General features: G+C 38.0%; 1 protein-coding gene across 5 annotated transcripts; it reads right to left on the bottom strand.

Annotated features, from left to right (window-relative positions):
* Positions 1–691: 691 nt before the first annotated feature.
* Positions 692–18638, bottom strand: pacs1a (phosphofurin acidic cluster sorting protein 1a). 5 transcript variants are annotated; one of them, XM_079846813.1, is made up of 24 exons: positions 18228–18638; positions 14584–14671; positions 14412–14501; positions 14086–14211; positions 13365–13509; positions 13107–13198; positions 11645–11728; positions 11106–11165; positions 10498–10658; positions 10089–10182; positions 8901–8984; positions 8659–8771; positions 7839–7971; positions 6257–6361; positions 5952–6058; positions 5590–5744; positions 5375–5485; positions 5110–5227; positions 4621–4663; positions 4323–4368; positions 3729–3873; positions 3377–3609; positions 3048–3167; positions 692–1853 (listed from the first exon to the last, which is right to left on the bottom strand). In XM_079846813.1, exons 1-24 carry the CDS (start codon positions 18398–18400, stop codon positions 1735–1737), a joined length of 2745 nt encoding a protein of 914 aa, XP_079702939.1. In that variant the 5' UTR covers positions 18401–18638; the 3' UTR covers positions 692–1734. The 5 variants fall into 5 exon arrangements, with proteins under 5 accessions (XP_079702939.1, XP_079702938.1, XP_079702942.1 ...); XM_079846812.1 differs by having other exon boundaries at positions 11636–11728; positions 18228–18628; XM_079846816.1 differs by having other exon boundaries at positions 14086–14239; positions 18228–18620.
* Between the last annotated feature and the right edge of the window lie 6400 nt (positions 18639–25038).

Here is a 25038-nt window from a genome sequence, read left to right as displayed (position 1 = left end):
AGGTTTGTGGAATTGCACACACAGACCAGCCACTATTAGTCATGTGACTATCAGTGAGCATTTGACCACTGGATTTACAGAAATCATCTCAGAATTAACCTTGTATTTCTGTCTTTGGACTGTTTTTGTCTTTCAGACACATCAAAATTGACAAATTCATGTCATTTCATGTTTACATGCAATGCATATGTCAGCTGAATCTCTTTGCCCTAATACATTTAATTGAAGTAAGCCATTATATTTCAAGTTAATAAGTTAATAAGTAAAATTAAGTCAATAATAATAATAATAAATAATAGGAAAAAATAAAGATTCTCACAAACCCCTTGCCGGTTATCATGAACTCCAGTCTGGGAAACCCTGTCGTAATGTACTTCATGTTGTTGATACCAAAGAACAGAATATATCTTGTTTCTCTTTGTATTTTTAATTTTCACTGTGGTACAAGATTATCCTATAAAAATCAATGTGAAAAAAAAGGTCAAAAGTAATCAGAATACATAACCTAAAATGACAATTTTACTAACTACAATTCCAATGTAATTTGGAATCAGTAACTGACTACAATTTGTAATTAATCTACCTGTATATTACACTTTTTTAAATGATGCACTTTATTTGAGCCCCCTTCTTACAAACACAACATTTTCAGCATTCAAACATTCTAAATGAAAGCAAACTGAAACAGAGAGATTGCAGTTACAATAGATTTATTACTTCTGAAGTTAATAGCAAATGTCAAAATACCAAGCTTTATAGACCAAAATATACAATACTGACTTTTCACATGTAGAGTGTTATCAAAATAACCACGTGTACAGCAATCATACTGATCAATATACTGCATCATGCAAACTAACAACTGTAGGTGAACAACAGATTTAGAAAGGCAATAATGGTTCACAATTTTCAAACGTGGTCTCAGCAGGTCACTTAGAATGTACAAAATAGACCATATTATGTTTACCCTTATTATCACTTATCACAAATAATCGTATTTGTTGTGGATGACATAACAAATGCCAGTGATTACCTTTAGTAATGTAGCAGATTAATAAATTAATAGCAACAAAGAGATTAAACTCAGAAACCACAGTGGAATGGATTAGGTGACAATAGCAGCTTAGACAAAACCTGATGTAAGCACATATACATACATGCTTTGATTACTACATACATATAGATAAAATTACATAAGCAGCAAATATATATTTTATACAGTAGAATATGTCATACCTAGACAAAAATATCCTTTAACAAAGTATCTTAAAGGTTGAGAAGCTTTGGATGTCAGATTCAGTCAGGTGAATTAGCACTAATCACATTAAAGTTGTACAATAAAAGGTACAAATAATAAATCTGAGGACTTTAAAGCACTACCATCAAGTACCATTTAAATATAAACTCAATACAATATTGGGATATTATTGCGTCGTGAATCGCACAGCAGACAAAACACTGTTAGAAAAGGTTCATAAATAAATAATATCTCAACCCACTGATGATCCATCCTCAAGTCTTTTTCTGTCTGCTCTGGCCCTCTAAAGGTCAAAACAAGATCAAATCAACCCACTGATCAGCGATGAGAATTTCAAGAGCTCCCACTATGGCTCAAGTATCTCTCGTGTACAGGAAGCATGACCACTCGTGGACAATTAGCCCTCTGTTCCATCTGAAGGCTAAAACAAGCAGGGTCAGCAAACTTTACCATGTTATTTCCCAAGCCAGAGGTCACTAGGAAGATGGTTTGTTGTACCCAAACAGCCCCACAGGAATGTACTTCACATGAGTGGGCCACTGAGACGCCAGCTGGAAGAACTTCACATCATTCCACTCCATCCCATCTACAGACACTGAAACACGTCCATCTCGTGAGTAAAGTGCATTAACATACAGAGGGTCCAAATGTCTGAGACATTTAAAAGCGAATTTAAACCTGAATTTTGACATTTCAAACAAAATGAATATGAAATATTTAAGATTCTGCATTATTATAGGTCACTGTTAAAATAAGCAAATGTGTGACATTGATCGTGTAGACAAAACAAATACGAAGACATTCTAAAATTCATAAAGGTACATTTTTTAATTGAACTTCTCAATCATATAAAATATGATAATATGCTGAATATTCAGTTTGGTCTCAGGACTTTCAGGCCATAAACATCATAGACATTAATGTTCAGATTAGTGGTCATATAACAATGGGTTTTTCCAATGACAGCTTCTTAAACTTACCACTAACCCCATACATTTGGATTATTATTAAATCCTTAGATACTAGTAATCTATTATTCATGTAACTGGTATCTAACGTATCTAAATCTTTAAGGCTGCATTTACACTGCAGGTTTTTAGCCCAATTCTGATTTCTTTGACAACCAGCTTATATCTTTTAAAACTGAAAAAAGGTAGATGTACTGACTCGGAAAAGCTTAGGCCGAGAAGGAAGTAAAAATGGTGCGGTTTGCAATAGACGCAGACAAAATGATACTACGAGCTTTTGCATTCTGACCATCTTTAAAGGTCAGCAAAACATTGGTCTCATACGGCAGAGGAAAAAAAGGGGAGCCCTTGTTGCAGCCTGGGCACTGAAAAGAGTCATGTGATCGTCCACTTACATGGCAGATTCATCTACATGTATCCGATTCACATCAGATTTATGAATGAGGCCTGAAAGCGATCTGAGAATATCGGAATCCATGTGCTTTTTTTCTTGCTTACAAGTTCATGTTTCATATCTAATCTGTGCCACATGGGAGGAAAAAAATTGGTGACTTGAACCATATAAAGTAAATGCGGTCTTAGACACCGTCCCTCTGACACGTCCCGTCATGGTTGAAAAATAGTTCCAAAATAAAAGTTGAATGGACATCTTTGACATTATCTGTTCTGTGTTATATATTTTTACCGATTTATGCCGTCCTACAGCGACTATTTTCGGCCAGGGCCATGACGTTGCCATCGGACCAATGTTTGCTGGGTTATTACAAAAGTAAACAGGCGATAAAAACTGCTCAATTCATTTGCGTTCTGTTGACAAATACCTCTTAGACTGGTTTGTTGATTCTTGGCAGAGCAGATGAGTCTGGTGATGCCTTCAATGATCTGACTCTTTGACTCTGTGTCTCTCTCTTTTGGCTTCTTCCCTAGGAAGATGGTTGGGACTGAAGACAGGCAAAATTAGTAAATATAGTTATGTGTGGATATGGATAAATACGGAGACTATAGTAGCACTGCAAAAAAAAAGAAAGAGAGCCGAGGGCGAGAGAGAGCAGAAATGTCAAATGAATTTGCAGGGATGAAAAACACTGTATAGAGTTCTTTAGCAAAAGGACAAATGTGCATTTTCTGTAAATTCAGTGAACAATCTCACCTTTCTTGTTCTTCTCCTTGGTCACCACAGTCATGGACATGGTGTTAGAGCCAGGCTGGAGCTCTGCGTTGCCGAAACCGGGCAGTCGGCTAACCTGCAAGGATCTGAACGCACACCTCAAAGTCTTCTTACTGTCTCTCTGCTCTCCGTCTTTGCGCTTCTCAACCCCGGCAGACACCCAGTAATCCACCTGCAGCCCAATCGCATCCACGCCATGAGACATGTTGGGGCTCCTAGATTACAGAATCAGTTTGACCAGATTTCCCAGGCTAGCATTTTTAACAGATGTAAGCCATAGCAATGTGAGAAACAGCAAAGCGGTGCAGATTTCTGTACAATATTGTACACAAACCCTAGAGCAGCCAGTCCGCCGCTTAGTGAGGGTGATGGAGGAGGCGTTGCAGAATCTTTCATCATCCCAGTGGGAGATACATGAGCAGGTGGAGACGTCGAGGGAACTGCCAAGCTCAAAGCCAAACCTTCCTCACAATCTCCACCTAAACATTTGGAGAAAAAACTACAATAATGGGAAAATGCAATTTCATTGAAAAGATAATTTCGAAAAGAAATATAAAAGCTTGCTGCTATTAATAACTGGCCAATCTAATAAAGGAATAACTATACATTAAACAACAAAAATGTGATTAAATGCATTTGTTCTATCAATACTATTGATAAAACTCAAAATGTGCATCTTTAACTTTAGTAGTTAAGTAGTTGCATGTTTAGTAAAAAGAACCAACTCAGAATCCTTCATTTGGGAGTCAGACCACACTGGTTCCAATGTATGTTTTTGATTTGCTAAAAACAAACCAGCTCATAGGAGTCACTTGTTGAGGAATCAAACTACACTGGTTGCACTGTCTGGTTCTTTGTTCCCAACCCTAATGGTAATACAATATTACTGGTGAATATTTGTGGACAGATGAAAAAAAAAAAGACAAACCTGAAGATCCTGGGCTGCGCTCTACCAATCGCTCTACCTTAACCAACTGTTGCAAGAAAAAAGGAAATATAAATCCATCCATCATTGAAAAGTAAAACACTAGTGTTAAAAAGTCTTTTTAAAGAAATTCATACTTTTAATTTGCATTAAATGTATCAAAAGTGACAGTAAATACATTTATAATGTTACAAAAGTAAATTTTGAACTTTCTATAAATCAAAGAATTCTGAGACCTTGGTGAGGCGACTTTCAAAAAAATTGTAAATGCTCGTGTAACATTAACTAAAAATGTACTCACACCCACAAAAGGAACAAAATTTTGGTAGGAATCTTCATCTTGCCTAGAATAGTAAAAAAACAACAAAATATAATACAAATTAAAGCTGCAAGCAGCATTTATCGGGATTCAAGCAGTTAAGGCCTTTAAGGCCTTTAAGCACAATAGCATCAAAAGTTATTACGTTTTATTTAGCAAGCTTGTAACCACTGACATACTAGATGGAAAAGACCATCTACAGTCACTACAGGCAATTTACCATAGGAAATGTATGGTTTTAAAGCATTTTAACAGTTATAGCGCCACCTATGGGCCAATCGGGGTCATACTCTGATAGGCTATCCCCAAATTGAGGCCTACCATCTGGCAAGGTTTCAAGTCTCTAGGCCTTACGGTTTGGCCTGCACGATCAGTTTTACAAATCCTTACAATTACAATAGGGTTTCAGCATTTCATGCTTGAACCCCTAAATATTTGAAATGATGAGGTGATAGAAATCATCTCACTCACATCTTTTGTTTGCAGGTCAGCATGGCCTCAGCAATGGGGAGCTGATGAGTAACTGCAGATCCGTTAATGTATTGTAGAATTCGTCCAGTCACATCCACGAAGTCAGCAGAGGAAGAAGCTGAAGAGATGCAAGAACAAATCCTATGAACAATCGTCAATATAATACATCTCAATGGGCACAGAAAAGAGAAATGGGGCATTGCACTCCAAGATTAAACATGAAAAATAAAGAACCGTACTGGGGTTAAACAAATGCATTACTTACCAGTCTGGGGAGGCTCTGGGCGGCTGAAAAACTCTCTCCATGAGCTGTCCAGGAAGGAAGAACTGTAGCGATTGTCCAGAGAACCCAGGTGTTTGGCCACGGGGTGAGAGCCTGTGGAGACACATGATACAGCCTGAACTCCCAGTTGTTGTTTTTTGGAAAGCTTTTGCAGTTTTTATGTGAAATATAATTGTTTAGAGGTTATCTATATGCACCTAAAGGCACCACAAGGAACTTCATGTGGCTGAGCCAGTCAGACATCTTGTTGGCGAGCTGAGAGACAAAGAATCTCAAGACGGCTCCTAAATAGCTCTGACCTCCAACCGCCACAACCTTCACCGGTTTGGGCATGATGGAGTTACAGTTGCAGCTGTGAGAATAAAGAAGGAACAATATGCACCACACTGAAGACACAGGAACTGGTAGAAGCACATGCTAAAATCTTTGATCATCTATGTGATTCATATTGACAACCATGAATATTAACATCATGAGATCCGACAGCCAGGCAACACTCCAAACCATGTCGTTTCACATTTGTGTTCATTCTCACTGACTCCACCACAGTTACACTCACAATTTCTGTATGCGTGTGAGCAGGGCGGAAAGGACGGCCTGGATTTCTGATCCTGAGCAGGTGCAGACCACCGGCAGCTTCTGGCCCTGCAGCAGCTCAGCCACATACTGCAGACACACAGAGTCACATTTCTCTACTTCAAAATGGATAAAAACATCAATATGCACTGATACACTGATGAAACCTATTTACAGAGGTTCAACTTCAGATTAAAGCAGTTATCAATTGAACACAAGAGAATGGCTATGCTGTGTGCAGGGTGGTCAGACACAGGCACACAGGAAGTGAAGTGGAATGGTATTTACGTGTCCTTGCCAATCGCTACCGTTCACCAAGATAAGGCTGTCAGGAAGGGTGCTGTCAGACAGCAGAATCTGGTTGAGCTGGTCATATACTATCTTCCTCGGCATCTGCAAAGAAAAGTGTGACTGAAAACATGTTCTCAGACTAGCATTTTAAGGTGCAGTGTTTCATTTCTGGTGTTCGAGAGTATCTAACATCATACTAACTTAACTACCTTCACAGAAGAGTGACAGCAGATAAGCTGCTTTGTTAATGCAGCTTTTAAAGAATGAAATGTAATGTCAGGTATTTGTAATGTCAGGTCTACATCCAAGCGAGGAAATAAGCATTGGAAAGTCTGATTTTATTTGATTGAATTTGTTCTTTTGAACAGTTCATGAACGCAAATAAACGATTCGTTGACTCATTTGGTTCATTATTGCAAGGCATATTTTACTGCTAATTATCATAGTTTTTGCCTCAGTTATTTAATGTTTTACTTATTTTAGTAGTTTTATTCAATGTAAATGAACACCACTGTTCAAAAGTACTTTTTTTAAGAAATTAATACTTTAATTCAGCAAGGACGCATTAAATTGATCAAATGACAGTAAATACATTCACATCGTTACGAAAGATTCCTATTTCAGATAAATCCTGTTCTTTTTAACATTCTATTCATCAAAGAATCGAATGGAATTGTGGATTCCACAAAAATATTATGCAGCACAACTGTTTTTAACATTGCAGATAATAATAATAATAAGAAGAAATGTATCTTGAGCAGTAAATCAGCATATTACAATGATTTCTGAAGGATCATGTGACACTAAAGACTGGCAAAAATTCGCACAAGTGAAAAGTGAGCACGCATTCAAAAGCAATCCCAAATGCACCCAATCCATAAAGCCCACCCCACTCTTCCCCTCCCCCTCCCCTCAATTGACATGTTGAACCTACACATTTCAGGAAATCAATTTAGGAATAGCATGCTTACAATCATCTCTGGACATTAAACTGGGATAAGAGAAAGTACTTCGAAAAATTACATAGAAAAAAAATAAACACTTCACCTTTAAGAGCTCTCGTATTGTGGGTGACTCAGAAACAGCTATTTTGGTCTCACGAACCGCATGGTTTCTCACAAACATTTGATAAAAAGCAGCAGAGATGGTCAGCAGCAAAAATACACGATTAAGTGGAATGTATCATGCAGGCAGAATTAAAAATGGCACTTCATCACAATGGCCTTTGAGTATGTTTTGACACCTCTGCACAAAAGTGAACCGCCATATGAACTAGGTGTTGAATCATGTGTACAGAGTTACATAAGGAGAATTATCGCCCACACAATCTCTCTCTCTCTCTCCTCTAGCAACACACCCACTTCCCCCTCTCACTAATCCTCATGCACAGCCTAAATGCATCACCATATTCTCTGCTTTGCCCTCTCACATCCACACAAACACACAATTTCCTGAGCAAATAGCCCTTGGGGGGTTATTGATTCTGCTGAACTTCAGTCAGAGCAACTTAAGAAAAGTGAGGCAGCTGTTCTTGGCTAAGTGCTGTAAGTGCTAGCTGTGTGTGTGTGTGTGTTGTTACCTGAGGGGTGAGGCTGAGCTCGGGTGATCTCTCACTGTCTGAGCTGTTGGTGCGTTCACTGAGCGGTTTGGACAGCTGTCTCTCTTTCATAGGGGTCCCTCGCCGCTGTTTAGGTGTATGATTGCCATCCAGCCTGGAGATAATGTCACAGCTGCTTTTATTTATTTACTATCCATCCACTCCATTTTTTCTCAATATGTGCACAAAAGTCTAAATGAACAAGGGACTATGTACATAGTTTGTGCATAGAATACATTAGGAGTGGGCAGTTTTACCCACAATTTCATGGTATGAGTCATTTTATATCATGCCGTAACAGTACATTTAACAATGCAGTTAATTTAGCAAGAAAGGCAAGTACTTGTTTATATATTAAGGGCAATCATTATTTTAGTTTATATAAGCTACTCCATCTCAAATGATTATTTTCTTTTTTTTTTGGTTGGAACTTGATGGAATAAAACCAAAAGATTACATAACTTATCACAAATTAGTATGGAAAAATCGGCTGACACATTTCTATCATTTGATGCTTCATAGCGAACAGCCCTTAAAGGGATAGTCCACACAAAAATAAAAAAATGTTTTCCTTTACATACCTTTGTCTTGTTCCAAACCTGTTTGAATTTCTTTCTTCTGTGAAACACAAAATAAGCTATTTTGAAGAATGCTGGGAACTGAACAGTTTTGGTTCCTTTTCCATTGTATAGACAAAAAAATACAATGGAAAGTCAATGGGAACCGATTCGTTTTGGTTATCAACTTTTTCATTTTTGGGTGGACCATCACTTTAAATACAGGTTTAATGTGAAATACCAACCTAGGAGATGGCATGTTAGTGCTATTGCTCCTCTGTGGGGTCCGGGGCCTCTCCGCCACTGATAAAGTGATGCTAGGGGTCCCGTCCGCTATCACCTCCACTTCATTGAGTTCCTATAGCATAACCTTCTCAATAAATACTACTTCACAGGCTCACAGAGGACAAAAGTGGATTCACTACAAACCGAATGCGAGGGGTAGAAAGTGAGAAGGGGGCATATAAAGAGGTGCAATCAGGCTCACCAGCGTGTCCATTTCTGAGAAAGCCTCATCCAGCTGCGCACTGAGGGAACGCTGGATTTTACCACATATAGTCTGCTCGCTCCTCTTCAGGAGAAAGAATGGGCGAGGGAAAGAGAGAGAATTGAAAAGAAATGAGACGTACAGTGGCCCCAAAATGTATACAGACAGTTCAAACTGTAGTTAAAACTGTATGAAAGTCATTACACTAGACAACAAATTTGAGCAAGTGACATGTATATTGAAAAAAGAACAGCTAAATATTTCACAAAAGGAAAACATGTTAAAAAAAATTAAGATAAAAGGTATTCGGACACTTTCATATAGTTAATGTGACCATAGTCAGTTGATTAAAAGTAATTGCCAAAATAGCTGGCTTAAAAGTTCAAATAGTTTTGGTTTACCTCATATATATATATATATATATATATATATATACACACACACACACACACATATATATATATATATATATATATATATATATATATATATATATATATATATATATATATATATATATATATACACACATATATATATATATATATATATATATATTACATTACATTAATATATATTACACACACACACACACACACACACACATACAAACACAAGAAAAGCAGTAATGGTGCGTGCCCACTGTTGAGCAGACTGTTTTCAATTCATTCCTATGGAAGTTGAGCTTCACGCTCACGCGGTGCATTGTGGGATTGAAAGCGGACCGGAGAAAGCATTGAGAGTGGGCGTGACTGTCAAAAGGTTAGGCAGTTCTCCACTTTATGCAAAGTTTATGCTGGATTTAGTGCATAAATCTTTTTTTTTACACATTGTACACTTTGCAGTTGTTACATGTATGTTAAATATTGCAGTTTGAAAGCTTTCATTGCAATTATACTGGCTGGGTTTTACAAAATTGACAGGATATCTTTACTTGGGGCATTTGGAATCAAAGCTAGTCAATTTCCAAATGTAATCGCGTGAATCTCTGATGATTATATTGCCCTGTTGAAAAAAAAACCCAGATTAAACACACTCGCTACAGACATCCCCCAGAGCAGAGGCATTATAAGCGGCACTAAGCGGAGTTTTACCGCTGTAGTGGGCAAGCACCATAATAAGGCAAATCAAAGTAAAGTTCAATCGCAGTGCTAAAATAAGGTCTCTCTCTCTCTGAAGGACACTCACAGGACTCAGCTTGTCTTTGCTGCGGCTGCACCTACTATTCAAGCTGCCAAACTCCGTCTGAGAGCTGGACTGTGACATGCCTTCAAAAAATGGCCTAAAATACACACACACACACACACAAAAACCCAGGGTCAGAATAAGAAAGCTGAGATGTAGGCAGTTTGCCCACTCAGTATGTGGCTGAAAAAGCTGTTTTTTTGGTCAGTTTATTTCTACATTTGAGAGTGGAATATGCTGCGTGTACACGCTTCTTCTCATATACAATATATACCAGAATCTTTTGCAAAAATAACCCTACATTTATTGGCTATCTCTATTGTATAAATCCATTTAATGCAAAGCAAAATTATTAAATCGATATCTGAAAGTGGGTGCCATAATAGTAAATATTAGCTAGTGAATGATGTACCGGAGTTTGGGTTTGGGGGTGCTGATAATACTGTCCGTCTCCTCCATGTCTGGGCCGCTGTCACTGGGGTTGTACATTTCAAGACTGTCATAGAGCTCATCCAGGTCCTCTTCCACATCCCGGATCTGCTCTTGGGACACATGATCCAAACCGAACCCCACCTACATTCATAATATTACCCATCGATTACTGATAGAGATGAGCGATAAATAGGTACCATATCGGTTATCGGCTGATATAAAAAAAAAAAATTATTGGCTGATATAGGATATTTATTGGGTCTGCTCAATTACCACATTTAGAATACCTTTATCATTATATGATACACTTAAATGGTACTCTTTAAAAACACAAATAACACTTAAAAAACGTATTTTTTAGATAAATGTATTATTATTTATTGATTATAAAACATTACATGAAAATAATGACCAGCTTATCTGTACCTGAAAGAATTTTTATATAGATGCACCCCTAACTGCTCATTAATGAAGATTTGTACTGTTCTAAATGACCAAATAAGTTTCTTAAGGAAAACCTGGGCGGAAACAGAAGCGAAAAGACCTTCACCAAAAGAGCGTGTGAATTTAGAGACAGGATGCAATTACCTCATCAGACACTTTGAACCATTTCACCAATGCCATAAGCTTCTGTTTGATGTTGGGTTGCTGGATTTAAAACACAAACACCTTGTTAGACAGAAAGCGGGGGAGTCATAAGCAACAATAGCAAACAGACACAAATTAACCACAAATCTGGTTGAGCAACAGCAGGGAACAAAAATAGCAGCAAGCAGAGAAGGGGAAAAAAGCTGTCACAACAAGCACAGAGCGCTGGCGAAGGCTTGTCAGCTAGAAGACGAAGCACGCAGGAACACAAAACAGACTTCTGAAAGCATCTGAGAGGAGGAAGCAGATATCACGTTAATGTGCTCAGAAGCCCCATCCCAAGAGTTTCCATGTGATTGCAAGAATTGCAGAAGCTCCTATTGCAATCACTGCTACATCTAAAGAACATCAGTTGCCCCAGGGAGAAATGAGCAGTTGCTCAGCCTGACAAAGCCTGAGTCAACATGGAGATAGAGAAAGCTGGTCTGGTTCTCTGAGGTCTGTTTTATAATTCTGGACAGATCACTTACGTCACTTACGTTAGCTCTGGTGATGGAGGCTGTGGAGGGGAGTTTACGACGAGGTTTCTTTTTCCTCAGTTCATCCTCGTCGTCGTAGAGGTACTGCCCAAAAGGGACAAATCAAGCTTTAAAACCACCTCAAAAACCTTATTTGAATACAATAACAGTTCATAGTAACTTTTTTTGGGGGGGACTGTCAAGTGATAAAAAAAAAATGTATTTCCTTAATTACATTATGTGGCAATTAATACATCTTAATAATACTTTAAAGTCATTATTGTGTTAAATGAGAAAAGCATCAAATAGACATTACAAAAAGTAGCTTTAGAAAGAAATATTTTATTTGATTCAATATAGAATTAATTACAAACTATTGCCAAAATATTAAATGATTTTTTTCAATGAAATGATACTCTAAATAAGAAACGTAAACTGCCAGTAGGTGGCAGTAAATGTCTAAATGAATAAGTCATTGAATCATTCATTCATTCAATAGCTCAAAAAGTAGATTCATTCAGAAACGCTGTGTTGTTCAGAGATGCACAACAGTTCTGTGCTGGCTTTATAGGTAATATAATAGTTGGCAAATCTTATCAAAAATAGACAATATTGTTAAAAATATAACACAATATTAACTTCTTATTTATTGAACTGTTGTATGAAATCAATATCACATTTACACTCGTGCTATTCGGGACAAAAACATCACTCGCGTTATACTGCTTAACGATATCGTATGATTTAATTTAAATATGAGACAAACTCATACAGGGGCATTTTTGCCCTAATATCTTGAATTTTAGGGGCATTCTAACTGCATTCTATGGGCTACATCACGCAGCAAGTTGTTGCCCTGCATGTTCGTCATCAATCAACTCTGTGAAATGTAAGATGACCTTCACGTTATTTTCCATAAATAATAATTAAATTAACAGCCCATATATATATATAAATATATACAGTATATATACACACACACACTACACATACATTTTTTTCTTAAAGGATAAGCGGTTTGGAGAATGAATGGATTTTCTTGGTAATCAACAACTGGTATGGGTTATATGGAAAAAAGCTGCATGAACATTTTTCAAAACTTCTTTTTTCAGTTTCATAGTCATACAGGTTTCAGACAACATAAGGATGAGTAAATGATGACAGAATTTTTGAATATATACTAATCTTCCATTTTGCTTCCATTTAATATATGTCACTCTCAGTCACAATTACAAATCGAAATGTGCCGCCTCATATAATATTTCCTCTCTTTTGCTAGAGGGTCTTCACACCAATTAATAAGCTCTTACACTTCTTATCTGATAATATTTTTTTCTATACAAAGACCATGCAGTGCGTTTCTTAAGTGATCTGACTTCAACAGATTCACTTCAGTCTCTGAGCACAGACGTAATTCACTAAACCGGAAATAGGCAAGATGGCTGAACATCAAAATCAATCAGTTCAATCTCACAAGCCTCACCTGCCCCTGTAGGGGATCATCACTGCCGTCCTGCTCTGACGAATAGCTTTCCTCCTCCTCCTCAGAGTAATTATCAATGTCTGGTGAACGATCTGAAAGGCAGAAAACGGGAAGCGTGCGAGTGATTAAACCAGAGCAGGCCTGGCTAAAGAACTTACAGAAAGTGTTCTCAAAAGTAAAAGCGCAGCCTTGACCTCTTTTTGTAATTTCTCATTAGCTTGTTCAGTTTGAAATACGTGATCAACATGTGCAACTCACCGGATAGCTTGGACTTTGGTCCCTCTGGGTCGATGGGCTGACTGGACAGAGAATAGACCCTGATCTCAGCAACGGGCACCGGTGTGTCCTTCACCGTTGTGTGCAAGCACAACACTTGAGCACCTTCTGTAGGGTGCTGCATCACCTACAGACAGGGGAACAAAAGCCATGAACTAGCTTTAAAGACAAGCGAACAAACTACAAAACAAATCTGCTAAATGATTACACTGCAAAATGTTAGATTAGCTATGGTGCTCAAATGTAGATATGTTTGCAGCAAAATATATTCAATATCTTGTTTGACTTGCTTTCGTGCTGAAAACAGATATGCGTTTTAACATTTTATTCTGGTTTAATTTCGAGATTTTTTTTAAATATTTTCTTCTTCTTGGTATGAAATGAATAATAATAATAATAATAGTCAAATGACGTGGATGTGCTTTCAACAGTAAGTTATGTTCTGAATCATAGTACAAATGCAAATGTCTTGGCATTTATTTGGGCATTAAATTACAGATACAAAATGACCTGTGTGGATTTTGGTGCATTTGTAAGAAGTTTCTCTCCGCCCTCCTACAGCAGCTTCCATGTCTTATATGGCATTTTTTGAGAAGCATTTTTTCAAATCTGTGCTTAAATATGAGACTTCTTTCAAACAAGCAGTCTAGAATCACACAAAAATGTGGCCAAACTGTATGTGTAGGGTTTTGCGGTTCCTCACCTCAGCCATATTTATCAGTCCTAGTGCGAGGGTCTTATAGCCCAGTATAGTGCGGTTCTTGTACCTCTTGCGTCTCTGGAGCATAATCTGAAGCTTGTTGGCATCTCTCTTCAAAAAGTGCGGGTACTGAAGCCAATATGGAAGGGAAAAAGCACTGAAGAATGAACATTAATCTAATTGAATCCAATTCATTTAAACAGAAGGGAAGAGTCACTAAAGCACTTCCAATAAGTTTAATCAAAACAAAACCATAATACCATAATATTAAATTTGCAAATGTCAATGTAGTACTAATCTCATCCAAAATGCACTCAAACACAGCTAACCTGAAGAGAGAAGGTCAGCTGAAGATCAGTCTCTGTAAGGCCAGCAGAGGATAGCATGATTTCATTTGACCGCAAAATGCGTTTTGAGCCCTAAAGAGATATTTACAATCATTAGTTACCTAAACATAGATTAAGTTTTTTTGCCAACCAGAAAAAAAACAACCTTTTTTACCTGAAGTTTAACTGCAATGACCACCGATGTGAGATCCCTGTCCAGCTCCTTCAAAATCACTAATTTTTTAAGAGTTAGACTGAGAAGTCTACAAGAGAAAACAAGAGAGATGCACACGTTGTTGCGAGGACAAGTTGCTATGGCAGCTGAATGAGTAATCTGTCCCCAAGCTGGTTTATCAAGTTTACCATACAGAGTTGACATTTTGGCCTTAAATCCCAGATGCAATTTTGGCTGGCATTTCACCTAAAATTCTACACAACAATGTGACCTTTTGTGCAGTGAGTGAGAAGTGCCATGATGGTTTTTAATATATGTCACTCTCAGTCACAATTACAAATCGAAATGTGCCTCCTCATATAATTAAAGGGAATGGTATTTACTCGCCCTCATGGAGTTGTTTTGTAGACTACTTACTAACATTTTACTTTTTTTTTTCTCTGTGGAACACAAAAGGAGAATTTATTTGTTTACACACAGATCTTTTTCTATAGTGCCTTTGTTTGTCTAACTCAAAAATATACACTTTTGAGCCTTTTTTGTCCCTTTTTGAGCTTGATGTAATTATGAACGGTCAATTAAGAAGTGATTCCTTAACATTTTACTTTAGTTCTTCACAGAAAACTACCAATATACACATTTGGATTAATATGAGGGCGAGTAAATGATGGCAAATAGTTTCATGCCAAAAAATAAACAATCAATCTATAAAATACATGTACAGAAAACAAACATGACTGGAGATTCAATATCCTGCTAGCGACCTAAGGACAGCTAATAATGGATGCTGGAATGAAAATCATTTCCAAGTTAATTTCTCCACTCCACGTGACACAGGACATCTGAAGTTAACTCTATTTTGTAACAGACAAGGAATGCAATGTCCCAAAAACTGGGTTGTCCTCTGATACATCTCCACAAGGTGTGCTGAGATGTTTTTGGCCTGAAGTCAAAAACACTGCATTGGCGATATTAAACTCAGATAATAAATCTTAGAGTGACACAGCACTCAGGCTCTTGGCTCATTCAGTTTCTTCGACAGGTTGTATTTTTACAGAATGACAGGAGAAGAACATTGTCATAACATTGTAAGGAATTACATAGATGTGTATCTAAACCAAAATGAAGACTAAGATAAAAGTATATATACACCTTTATTTGCCTAGTTGTGTGACATGGAGCATTGTCCTGGCTGTGGGAAAACCCATTCTTCGAGTTGGGGAACATCATCAGAGCCAAAGGAAGCAAGTTTTTCTTCCAGGATAACCTTCCTTTACTGGTCCTCTAATGGTTAGAGAGAGACCTAGAGAGGCCTACAACCTACCGTGTCTGGCACCCACTGTGAAATTTGTCTGGAACCGGGCAGATCCGTCTTTGTGAAGGACGCGTGACTCAAGCCATGTACAAGGTTATCCTGGAAGAAAACTTTCTTCCTTCTGCTCTGACAATGTTCCCCAACTCGAAGGATTGATTTTCCCGCAGGACAATGCTCCATCCCACACAGCTAGGCCAATAAAGCTGTGGATGGAGGACCATTAGATCAAGAACCTGCCAAACTCTAGACCTGAACCCCAGTGAAAACCTCTGGAATGTGATCAAGAGGTAGGACACAATGTCACAAGCCATCAAACAAAGCCAAGCTGCTTGAATTTTTGCACCAGGAGTCACCCAATAACAATATGAAAGACTGCTAGAGAGCATGCCAAGACACATAAAAGCTGTGATTGGAAATCAGGGTTATTCCACTAAATATTGATTTCTGACACTCTTCCTAAGTTAAAACATTTGTACCGTGTGTATATAAACTTGTTTTCTTTGCATTATTCAAGGTCTGAAAATATAGCATCTTTTTTTGTTATTTTGACCAGTTGTCATTTTCTGCAAATAAATGCTCTAAAATGACAATGGTTTTACTTTAAATTTTGGAAGAAATGTTGTCAGTAGTTTATAGAATAAAACTAAAATGTTAACTTTACTCAAACACAAACACATAAATAGTAAGTCCAGAGAAACTGCAAATTTTCCAATGGTCTCTTAATTTTTTTTCCAGAGCTGTGTATATTTGAATCTAGTAACTAAATTTGTGTATAATATTATATATCTTCACTTACAATCTGTTTTTATTTCTAAGCTACAGATGAGATCCAATGCCCTTGCATTACCTAAAAGCAACATCAAGAAAAGACATTAATACATAATAGCAGCTTGAGCCCAATCCGCTCTTCAAAGTGAACAATATTGAACGGGTCTAATTCACTTACAAGTCTGTCCCTGTGCATTAGAGTGTAACTCTAGAGCACAGAGGTAATGAAATTGGGAGAGGATGGGAGAATTGGAAACACATCTCACCTTTCAGTGATCATCTGCAAGATTCTAATGGCACAATATGCTATATCATCCATTTAGATTTTACATTCAGCAGTACTGATGTATTTGAATGGAAAGTACAAAGTAAGAAACTAAATGCCTAAAGAGTCTCAAAAGCCTTTGAAAGCATTATGGAGGCAGTGTCATAGAAAGAGACTAGTTCAAAAATGTCTTCAGATTTGAGTAATACTCTTTATTCTATGTCTGTCACTCCAATTCTGCTTTTCTTCTCTGCTGGCCACTTTTACAGTCTGCCTTTTTGCATCTTCATGGACAATTTTCAAGACTCCCTGCATAAATAATCCCAAAGCCCCTCCTCTTTATTTCCATATCACAATCCCTTTATGGAAGTAATGAGGTTGAATATTGGTGAATAGTAAACAGCAAATGCATCCATTTTACTGCAAGCATTATACAAAGGAGATGCAATGTTTTTTAGTTTTTATTTTTGTTAAACAACTCTTTTTGCACTAGTTTTCACTACGGCAACCACCTCAAATGACATTCACTCTACAAATTTAAGGACGGCTCCAAGGACGTGTTGATTTTAACGGACTGCTTACGTTCAGTACACTTTTTATGTAACAGGGAAAAAGTAGCCTAACAGGAAGTAAGTAACAGGAAAAAGTTTGAACATAATGCAAAAAGATCAGCAGTCAGTATCAGCTACTGTCAAAAGCCAGGGGTTTTCAATCATGACATTTCAATCAATTTGAAATGATTTTGCAGCTCGTGTGGCATTCATATTCAACATTACATTTTACATTTATTCACTTAGCAGATGCTTTTATCCGGAGTGACTTACAAATGAGTGTTACCATAATATAAATAAGTGTTATCTACTAATATATACGTTAAGTAATACAACTTTCTTTCTGGTAAATTATAAAAACAAGGCATTACATAGTGACTCGGAGAAAAGGCTAGTATCTAATGAATGAGTAGCCTTGACTAAATATAGCCTATAGTGCTATTAAACTAAATACTATTATCTAATGACAGTTACAAGTGAATTTAACGAATTTCTCAATAGTAATTTAAAAATAGGCCAAGTACAAGTAACAAATATAGGCTACATTGGCTATGTTGAAACAGTCTCTGCACTGGGTGTGTGAAGGTTGAAAGCCCCCTTGTCTAAAGTAAGAAACCACTGTTTCATGTGATCTCCAGCAGCGTGATCGGGATTAACCATTTACTCTGATACAAAGTAGCTCTCTCGGTTGCTGCTGTACAACAAAAAAGCGCATGTGTCTACTAGTAAGTGAGAAGCGGCATACCTGGGCACACAGCTGGGAGAGGAGCTGTCAATCTCCCATGTCGCGAACAGGTTCATCTGAACCGGGCGACCCGAAGAAATCGTGACCGTCCTGAGATGCTGCAGGTGTGGAGACGGAACTCCCGCTCGCTGCTGCTGCTGCTGCTGCTGCTGAAGACCTCCGCGCTCCGACATGCTGAAGGAAGTCTCGGGATCTGTGTGTGCTGCCACTGGACTCGCTCAGTTTAGACACTCGCTCGTGCCTGCAATCTTTTTGAATGATGATGATGACACGTTCATGGCACGAGCCTCTTAACGTTCCCGCCTCCGCTTAGCGATGGATTCATATAGGACACTTCACTCAGTTGCTGCTGCTGCGTTCAGTGCTTCTCCGGCTTGTTGTGATCAATAGAGCGTTTAAAACAGCAGCAGGAAGCGGAAATCTCTTCTTTAAAAACATATAGGCTAGTAAAGCAACGCCTCTCGCCTCGTTAAAGACGCACGTACTTCAAGCTAGTGACGCGACGGAACAAAACCGAACGGGTCTCTTGTTCTTGTAGTGTAGGCGAGCCTACTACAGAGCATTAGGTCCACTATTAAAGTCAGCTATTCGAAATAAGAAACACAAACTTGTTTTCTAACTTTTTAAAAAGAATTATCACTAGCACCTGCTGTTTGTCATATTTGCACAATATTAGTCAATGTCTACCTTTCCATGTGCATTAGGCTAGTGTCTGAAAAATGCTTATTTTCATCTTACCACAAATAGGCTACCCTGTAAACCAGTCTGGTCTTAGATGACCTGGTTAGTCTGTTGACTGATTTTGGCCACTTGCGGAAATCAACTAACCATCTTAAATGTTTAAGAAATGACAGACAATATTAAGTTCCGTGGGCCTATCGATTATTAAGGACCGCATCAACTAAAAAGTATTGCTACTGACCTATAAGGCCCTAAACGGTTTAGCTCCTGTCCTGTGTAGGCTATTTAACCGATCTTCTATCGCCCTACAATCCATCACGCTCTTTAAGGTCACAAAACTCTGGACTTCTGGTAGTACCTAGGATATCTAAATCCACTAAAGGAGGGAGAGCGTTTTCGCATTTGGCTCCTAAGCCTTCCTGATAATGTTCATGGCTCAGACTCTCCCTGTTTAAATCTAGATTAAAGACACATCTCTTTAGCCAAGCATTCACATAGTGCATCTCATAACCTTGTACTCCAGTTATATCAGATCAAATGCACATGATTATCTTTGCTTGAAATGTTATGAACAAGCTAATTCCATTCCATTTGCTTTTCTGTTTTATCAGGATGCCCATAGAGAGAACGTCAGCTCCAGTTTGGATCCGGCCTTCTTAAAGACTTTAGATGCCCCAACACCTGTGAAGAGACGACTCGAGAGGACTCAAACTCTGAATCAACATGCCCCAATGCTAAATTTTCTATATCTTGTAATCACATGTTCACAACTTGTAATAATTACTTCAATGAGCTTACTGTTTCTGCCTAAAATTAATATATTGTTAGCTAACTGCGTGATTTGTATATGTAGGCCTACATTTCTGAAATGCATTACTTGAACACAGTCTCCTCTGGTAACAGATAACTCTAAATTGTAATGTAGACATGCATTTTCTGTACAGCTGCTTTGAAACGATATGTATTGTGAAAAATGCTATACAAATAAATGTGACTTGAATTAAGTCATAATCATAAGCTCTAATCTCCCTCTCTTACTGTCTTTTCTATCTATCTATTTTTAAAACGCAACCCACTTGAATCTATTATGGTAGTGGCAGCTCCTAAAACACTGCAGCCACCCACACTGGCACCATTTGTAGTTTATCTCTCCCTGACAGATTGGAGCCATGAAAGAAGTGAAGTTTCATGACATCGAGTCCCGAAACATGCAGACTGCCAAATATTAATCAAAAAGAGCTCAGAGTTCCTTACACTTTCTTCATTTCAATCTTTACGGATAAAGCTGAAGCTGAATAGACGTATTCCCTAAAGGTTATAATGTCTGCTCTATTTCAGACTGTCTTGGATTTTAAGGCCTGTGCTTTTACTATACACATTCCCACTTCCAATACATTGATAGGAATTTTGTAATGACAAGCAAAATCAAGAACAAAATAGTATTGAGTAAAGTACATGCATGTTTTAGTCTCTGATATGATCTCTCGTAATTCCCAGACAAACAAACACATGTAGGATGCTGTTGTTGGCACAAAATATCTAGCTCTGGAGACTACAGGAAATCCAAGAGCTTTCCATCAAAGGACAAGATCATTCTGATTCTTTATCTAAAGGTTGTGCAAGATTTTAAACCACAAATCAAATGACAGTCAAATTATTACAGCTCTTTGCTGCCCTCTTTTGGGCATTATGTAAAAATGTAATTAAATATTCCAAACTAGAAGGGATTTTATGGAGCCCAGACTATGAAACTGAAAGCTTATGATAAGTAGATACACTGTGAAATGACATCTTGTTAGATGTTTGTCAGAGATTCCTGCCTGTAGCAGCAGGTGATTCGTTTACAGAAGATGACAGGTGAGTTGTGAGGAGACAGACAGATGTGCTGGGATGAATTGGTTTGAATTGACAACTTTTTACTGTATACTATACACATCTTGCAATTTTTGATAGCATTTAAAACAGCACATTATGGAAAAATAAACATTAAAAATGTTTTTGTCCCCATTAACAATTATCCATTCGTATCATTATTATCATTATATCCAATAATTTTTTATTGTTTCATTATTATGTTACATTTCAATCCAATTTAGTACAAAAATGTCTTACTTTTATGCAGTCTGATCAAATAATGAGTGAAGGAGATTGAAAAGTTGTAGATGATTTGGTTTATTTGTAAAATTGCATTGTGAGATACAGTATTCCCTGCAGGGGGTCAGCCCAATGTTCCCACAGCCTTATGTTCCCACGGCCCTATTTTCCCACATTTCTAAGAATTATTATTTTTTTTTTATGATTTGTCTAAACCCCAGTTACGGGTAGGTTTAGCGGTGGGGTCACGGGTAGGCCATTTGTGGGAACATTGTCTAAACCCCAGTTACGGGTAGGTTTAGGGGTGGGGTCAGGGGTAGGCCATTTGTGGGAACATAGGGCTGTGGGAACATAGACATGCTCCCCTGTGCAGTGTGTAGTTACATGCTGCAGATTTTGGCAAATGTAATAGGTATTCTATGCATACAGAAAACTGTACTGCACAAATGGTAAAAGTAGTATTACCATTTCATATTCCCGACTATAGATAGACTATTTTTGACTGACAAAATGCCGGCGGCCGGAAACAACAAAAGCTACAGTGAGTTGTTCAAAACCTTTAATTTTAGTAAACTCTGTGTACACAAACAATGTTGTCAATGCTCGAGTTCATGTGTAGAGCTCCTGATGATACTTCGAGCTAAGTTTCATGTTGTGTCGAGCCTTCTTAGTGTTTTAAAAATAAAACGATTTTGATGCTATATCATAGTAGTGCCCCTAGCACTCCCATTCAAAAGGCAATTTGACCGAAAACGAAAATACAGTCAATCTTAAAAGTGGCGTTTCCATCTTAATTATGCTTTTAAACGAAAGTTTGCCTCGGGTAGATTCACAAAAAGACCCTAGGTTGAATTTTGGCGAGAGTTACGCTTTAAGTGACGAACCTGGCTGTGACATGCTTATTGTTCAATGTCTACTCGTTAGTGGTGTTGTCAATGACCTGAAAGGTGAGTTTTTTGTTTATTTTAACATCCTAATCGTATGTGCGTTGTGAGTATTTGCAGAGCGTTTCTGTATTTGGATGCATTGAGAACCATTTTGTTGTCATTTAGCTGTCCATATAGCTGAAACAAAAACAAGTGTATTTAAATGAATGAATCTGAGGGGGACAGCAGTATACTTGAACAGATAAACACTTAACAGATGTAACTTAACAACTAAAATAAATAAATAACTTTAGCAATGTTACTTTTAGTTATTATAGGCCCATATAAAGTACTGTTATTCAGAAATGAATGTCTCGCTTACCATAACTTAGATGTCACAGTTGCCAAAAGCGCACACACACACACACACACACACACACACACACACACACACACACACACACACAAATCATTTGCTTTTCTGGAAAACCATGTTAAGTTTGTGGAAAATGGAAAGTTTCTCATATTGCATGAGATACAGTTTCTCATATCCGACAATGTAATGTGCTCAACCTTCCATTTTCAATTAGAAATAAATTGCAAATAGAGTGGTATAATTTTTTTAAAAACTGGATAAAGATGCAATATATAATAATAAACCGAGCAATTCCAAGAGGCTCCTCACACCTCGGTGTTCGACCCCTAATTATGCCTCAGATGACAACTGGACAGAATTAAACAAGCAAAGTGTTGAGGTTGTGTGACAACAAAGTATAGTTTGAACGTTACATGCAATTTAATATGCTTTTTATGAAATAACAGGCAGTGTATTCTATTCTAAACAGAGGCGGTGTCTGACAATTTACAGTGTTTCCCTTATTCCAGCGTAACTGACAATGATTGAGAAGGAGACTGAGGAGTTTCATTATAAAAAGTACATTATAAAAAGCTGTTTATTTACTTTCCTGTTCTTATTGTCTTGAGGATATTGCAATTTAACTTGGTGATAGAGAATGCAATGAGTGTGGTCTGATGTTAAAGCTGGGCTGTGAATCTTATTTTATGCAGATGGTTCTGATGGCTTTCTAAAGACTGTCCTGGATCCAGTGACACTATTCTCATGTATGTTACGTGAAATCAGTGGTATTTATTTAAACAACACAATATAAATATATATATATAAGTAAGTGGAATTGTAGAAGGTGATGTCCAGAGGACTCTTCCAGAAATACGCATACCCCGTCATTTAACTGTTATCAGGCCAAGTTTTTTTGGGTTGGTTCGAAGATCCATAAATGAACTTGCTCAGTATTCCTTGACACATGGTCCTGAAAACAATCCATTGCTCTCCATACTGGCCTGGAATGCAGATTACTGGTCTGTCGCTTTGCACACATCGGGTGAGTTCTTGAAAATTGCATTTTATCCCGTGTATATTAATAGCCAACCGGCAGAACGTGTGGAGACACCAATGAATGAGTCCAGCACTAATGACGAACAGCCTGGACCATCTCACCAGGTCAACAATATCTCTGAGATCAGATCTGGAGGATCACAAATTAATGCGTCCAGCTCCGATGATAAACAACCTGGACCATCTCACCAGGTCAACAACAGTGAGATCAGATCTGGAGCATCCAGAACACCTTCTGACCAAAGCTCTAGCAGTCAGGTTGAGATGAGACTGGGAGCTAAAAGAAAAAGAAACACTTATGGCAGTTCAAAGAGCAGAGAACGGAAAAGGAAGAGATCAGACCACCACTCTGATTCTGATTCTTCAAGTGATTCACTCATCTCAGGCATTTCTTCTCCAGGATCACTTGGAGAAACATCCAGAGATGATGAACAGCCTGGACCTTCTCACCCGGTCAACAACAGATCTGAGATCAGATCCGGAGGCTCCAGAACACCTGCTGACCAAAGCTTTGGCAGTCAACCTGACATTCATTCTCAGAGTTGCTTTAGACCCTGGGTTTAAATTATGAAGCACAATAGATATAGAATTTATAAAACTGCACTCTTGTTCCCTAGAACCTTTTTTTTGTTTTGTTTTTTAAAAACAGTATTTACCTGTATTCGATTGTAGATGGTAGTAACTCCACATTTTAGCTTTAGCTACTGGCTACCGCAGTCACTTAATCTGCAATGCTGAAGCTGAAATCTGCTCATGTACAGTGGGTTTAAATAATAATTTTAATTATTCTATTGTCCAAATGAATGGCTTCCTGCAGATATAGCGCAGTAACGTTGTTGCCACATGTAATCTGTTACTTTTGTCTGCGCTTGTCAGTCGTTTACCTTTTCAATAAGGTTATTTAAAAATATATATATATACAGTGAGGAAAATAAGTATTTGAACACCCTGCTATTTTGCAAGTTCTCCCACTTGGAAATCATGGAGGGGTCTGAAATTGTCATCGTAGGTGCATGTCCACTGTGAAAGACATAATCTAAAAAAAAAAATCCAAAAATCACAATATATGATTTTTTAACTATTTATTTGTATGATACAGCTGCAAATAAGTATTTGAACACCTGTCTATCAGCTAGAATTCTGACCCTCAAAGACCTGTTAGTCTGCCTTTAAAATGTCCACCTCCACTCCATTTATTATCCTAAATTAGATGCACCTGTTTGAGGTCGTTAGCTGCATAAAGACACCTGTCCACCCCATACAATCAGTAAGAATCCAACTACTAACATGGCCAAGACCAAAGAGCTGTCCAAAGACACTAGAGACTAAATTGTACACCTCCACAAGGCTGGAAAGGGCCACGGGGAAATTGCCAAGCAGCTTGGTGAAAAAAGGTCCACTGTTGGAGCAATCATTAGAAAATGGAAGAAGCTAAACATGACTGTCAATCTCCCTCGGACTGGGGCTCCATGCAAGATCTCACCTCGTGGGGTCTCAATGATCCTAAGAAAGGTGAGAAATCAGCCCAGAACTACACGGGAGGAGCTGGTCAATGACCTGAAAAGAGCTGGGACCACCGTTTCCAAGGTTACTGTTGGTAATACACTAAGACGTCATGGTTTGAAATCATGCATGGCACGGAAGGTTCCCCTGCTTAAACCAGCACATGTCAAGGCCCGTCTTAAGTTTGCCAATGACCATTTGGATGATCCAGAGGAGTCATGGGAGAAAGTCATGTGGTCAGATGAGACCAAAA

This window comes from Squalius cephalus, assembly GCF_949319135.1.
Source record: "Squalius cephalus genome assembly, chromosome: 17".
NCBI lineage: Eukaryota > Metazoa > Chordata > Actinopteri > Cypriniformes > Leuciscidae > Squalius > Squalius cephalus.
The sequence above is the reverse complement of the archived record's forward strand: the minus strand, read 5'-3'. Positions and strand labels throughout refer to the sequence as shown.

Excerpts from the sequence above, each read along its gene's own strand:
- pacs1a (XM_079846812.1), bottom strand. The coding sequence starts at position 18,400 with ATGTCGGAGCGCGGAGGTCTTCAGCAGCAGCAGCAGCAGCAGCAGCGA. Across the intron at positions 8,985-10,088 it reads GCAAAGACAAGCTGAGTCCT|AGGAGCGAGCAGACTATATG; the intron begins GTGAGTGTCCTT and ends TTTCTCCTGAAG. Across the intron at positions 7,972-8,658 it reads ACTAACATGCCATCTCCTAG|GCTGGATGGCAATCATACAC; the intron begins GTTGGTATTTCA and ends CATTATCTCCAG.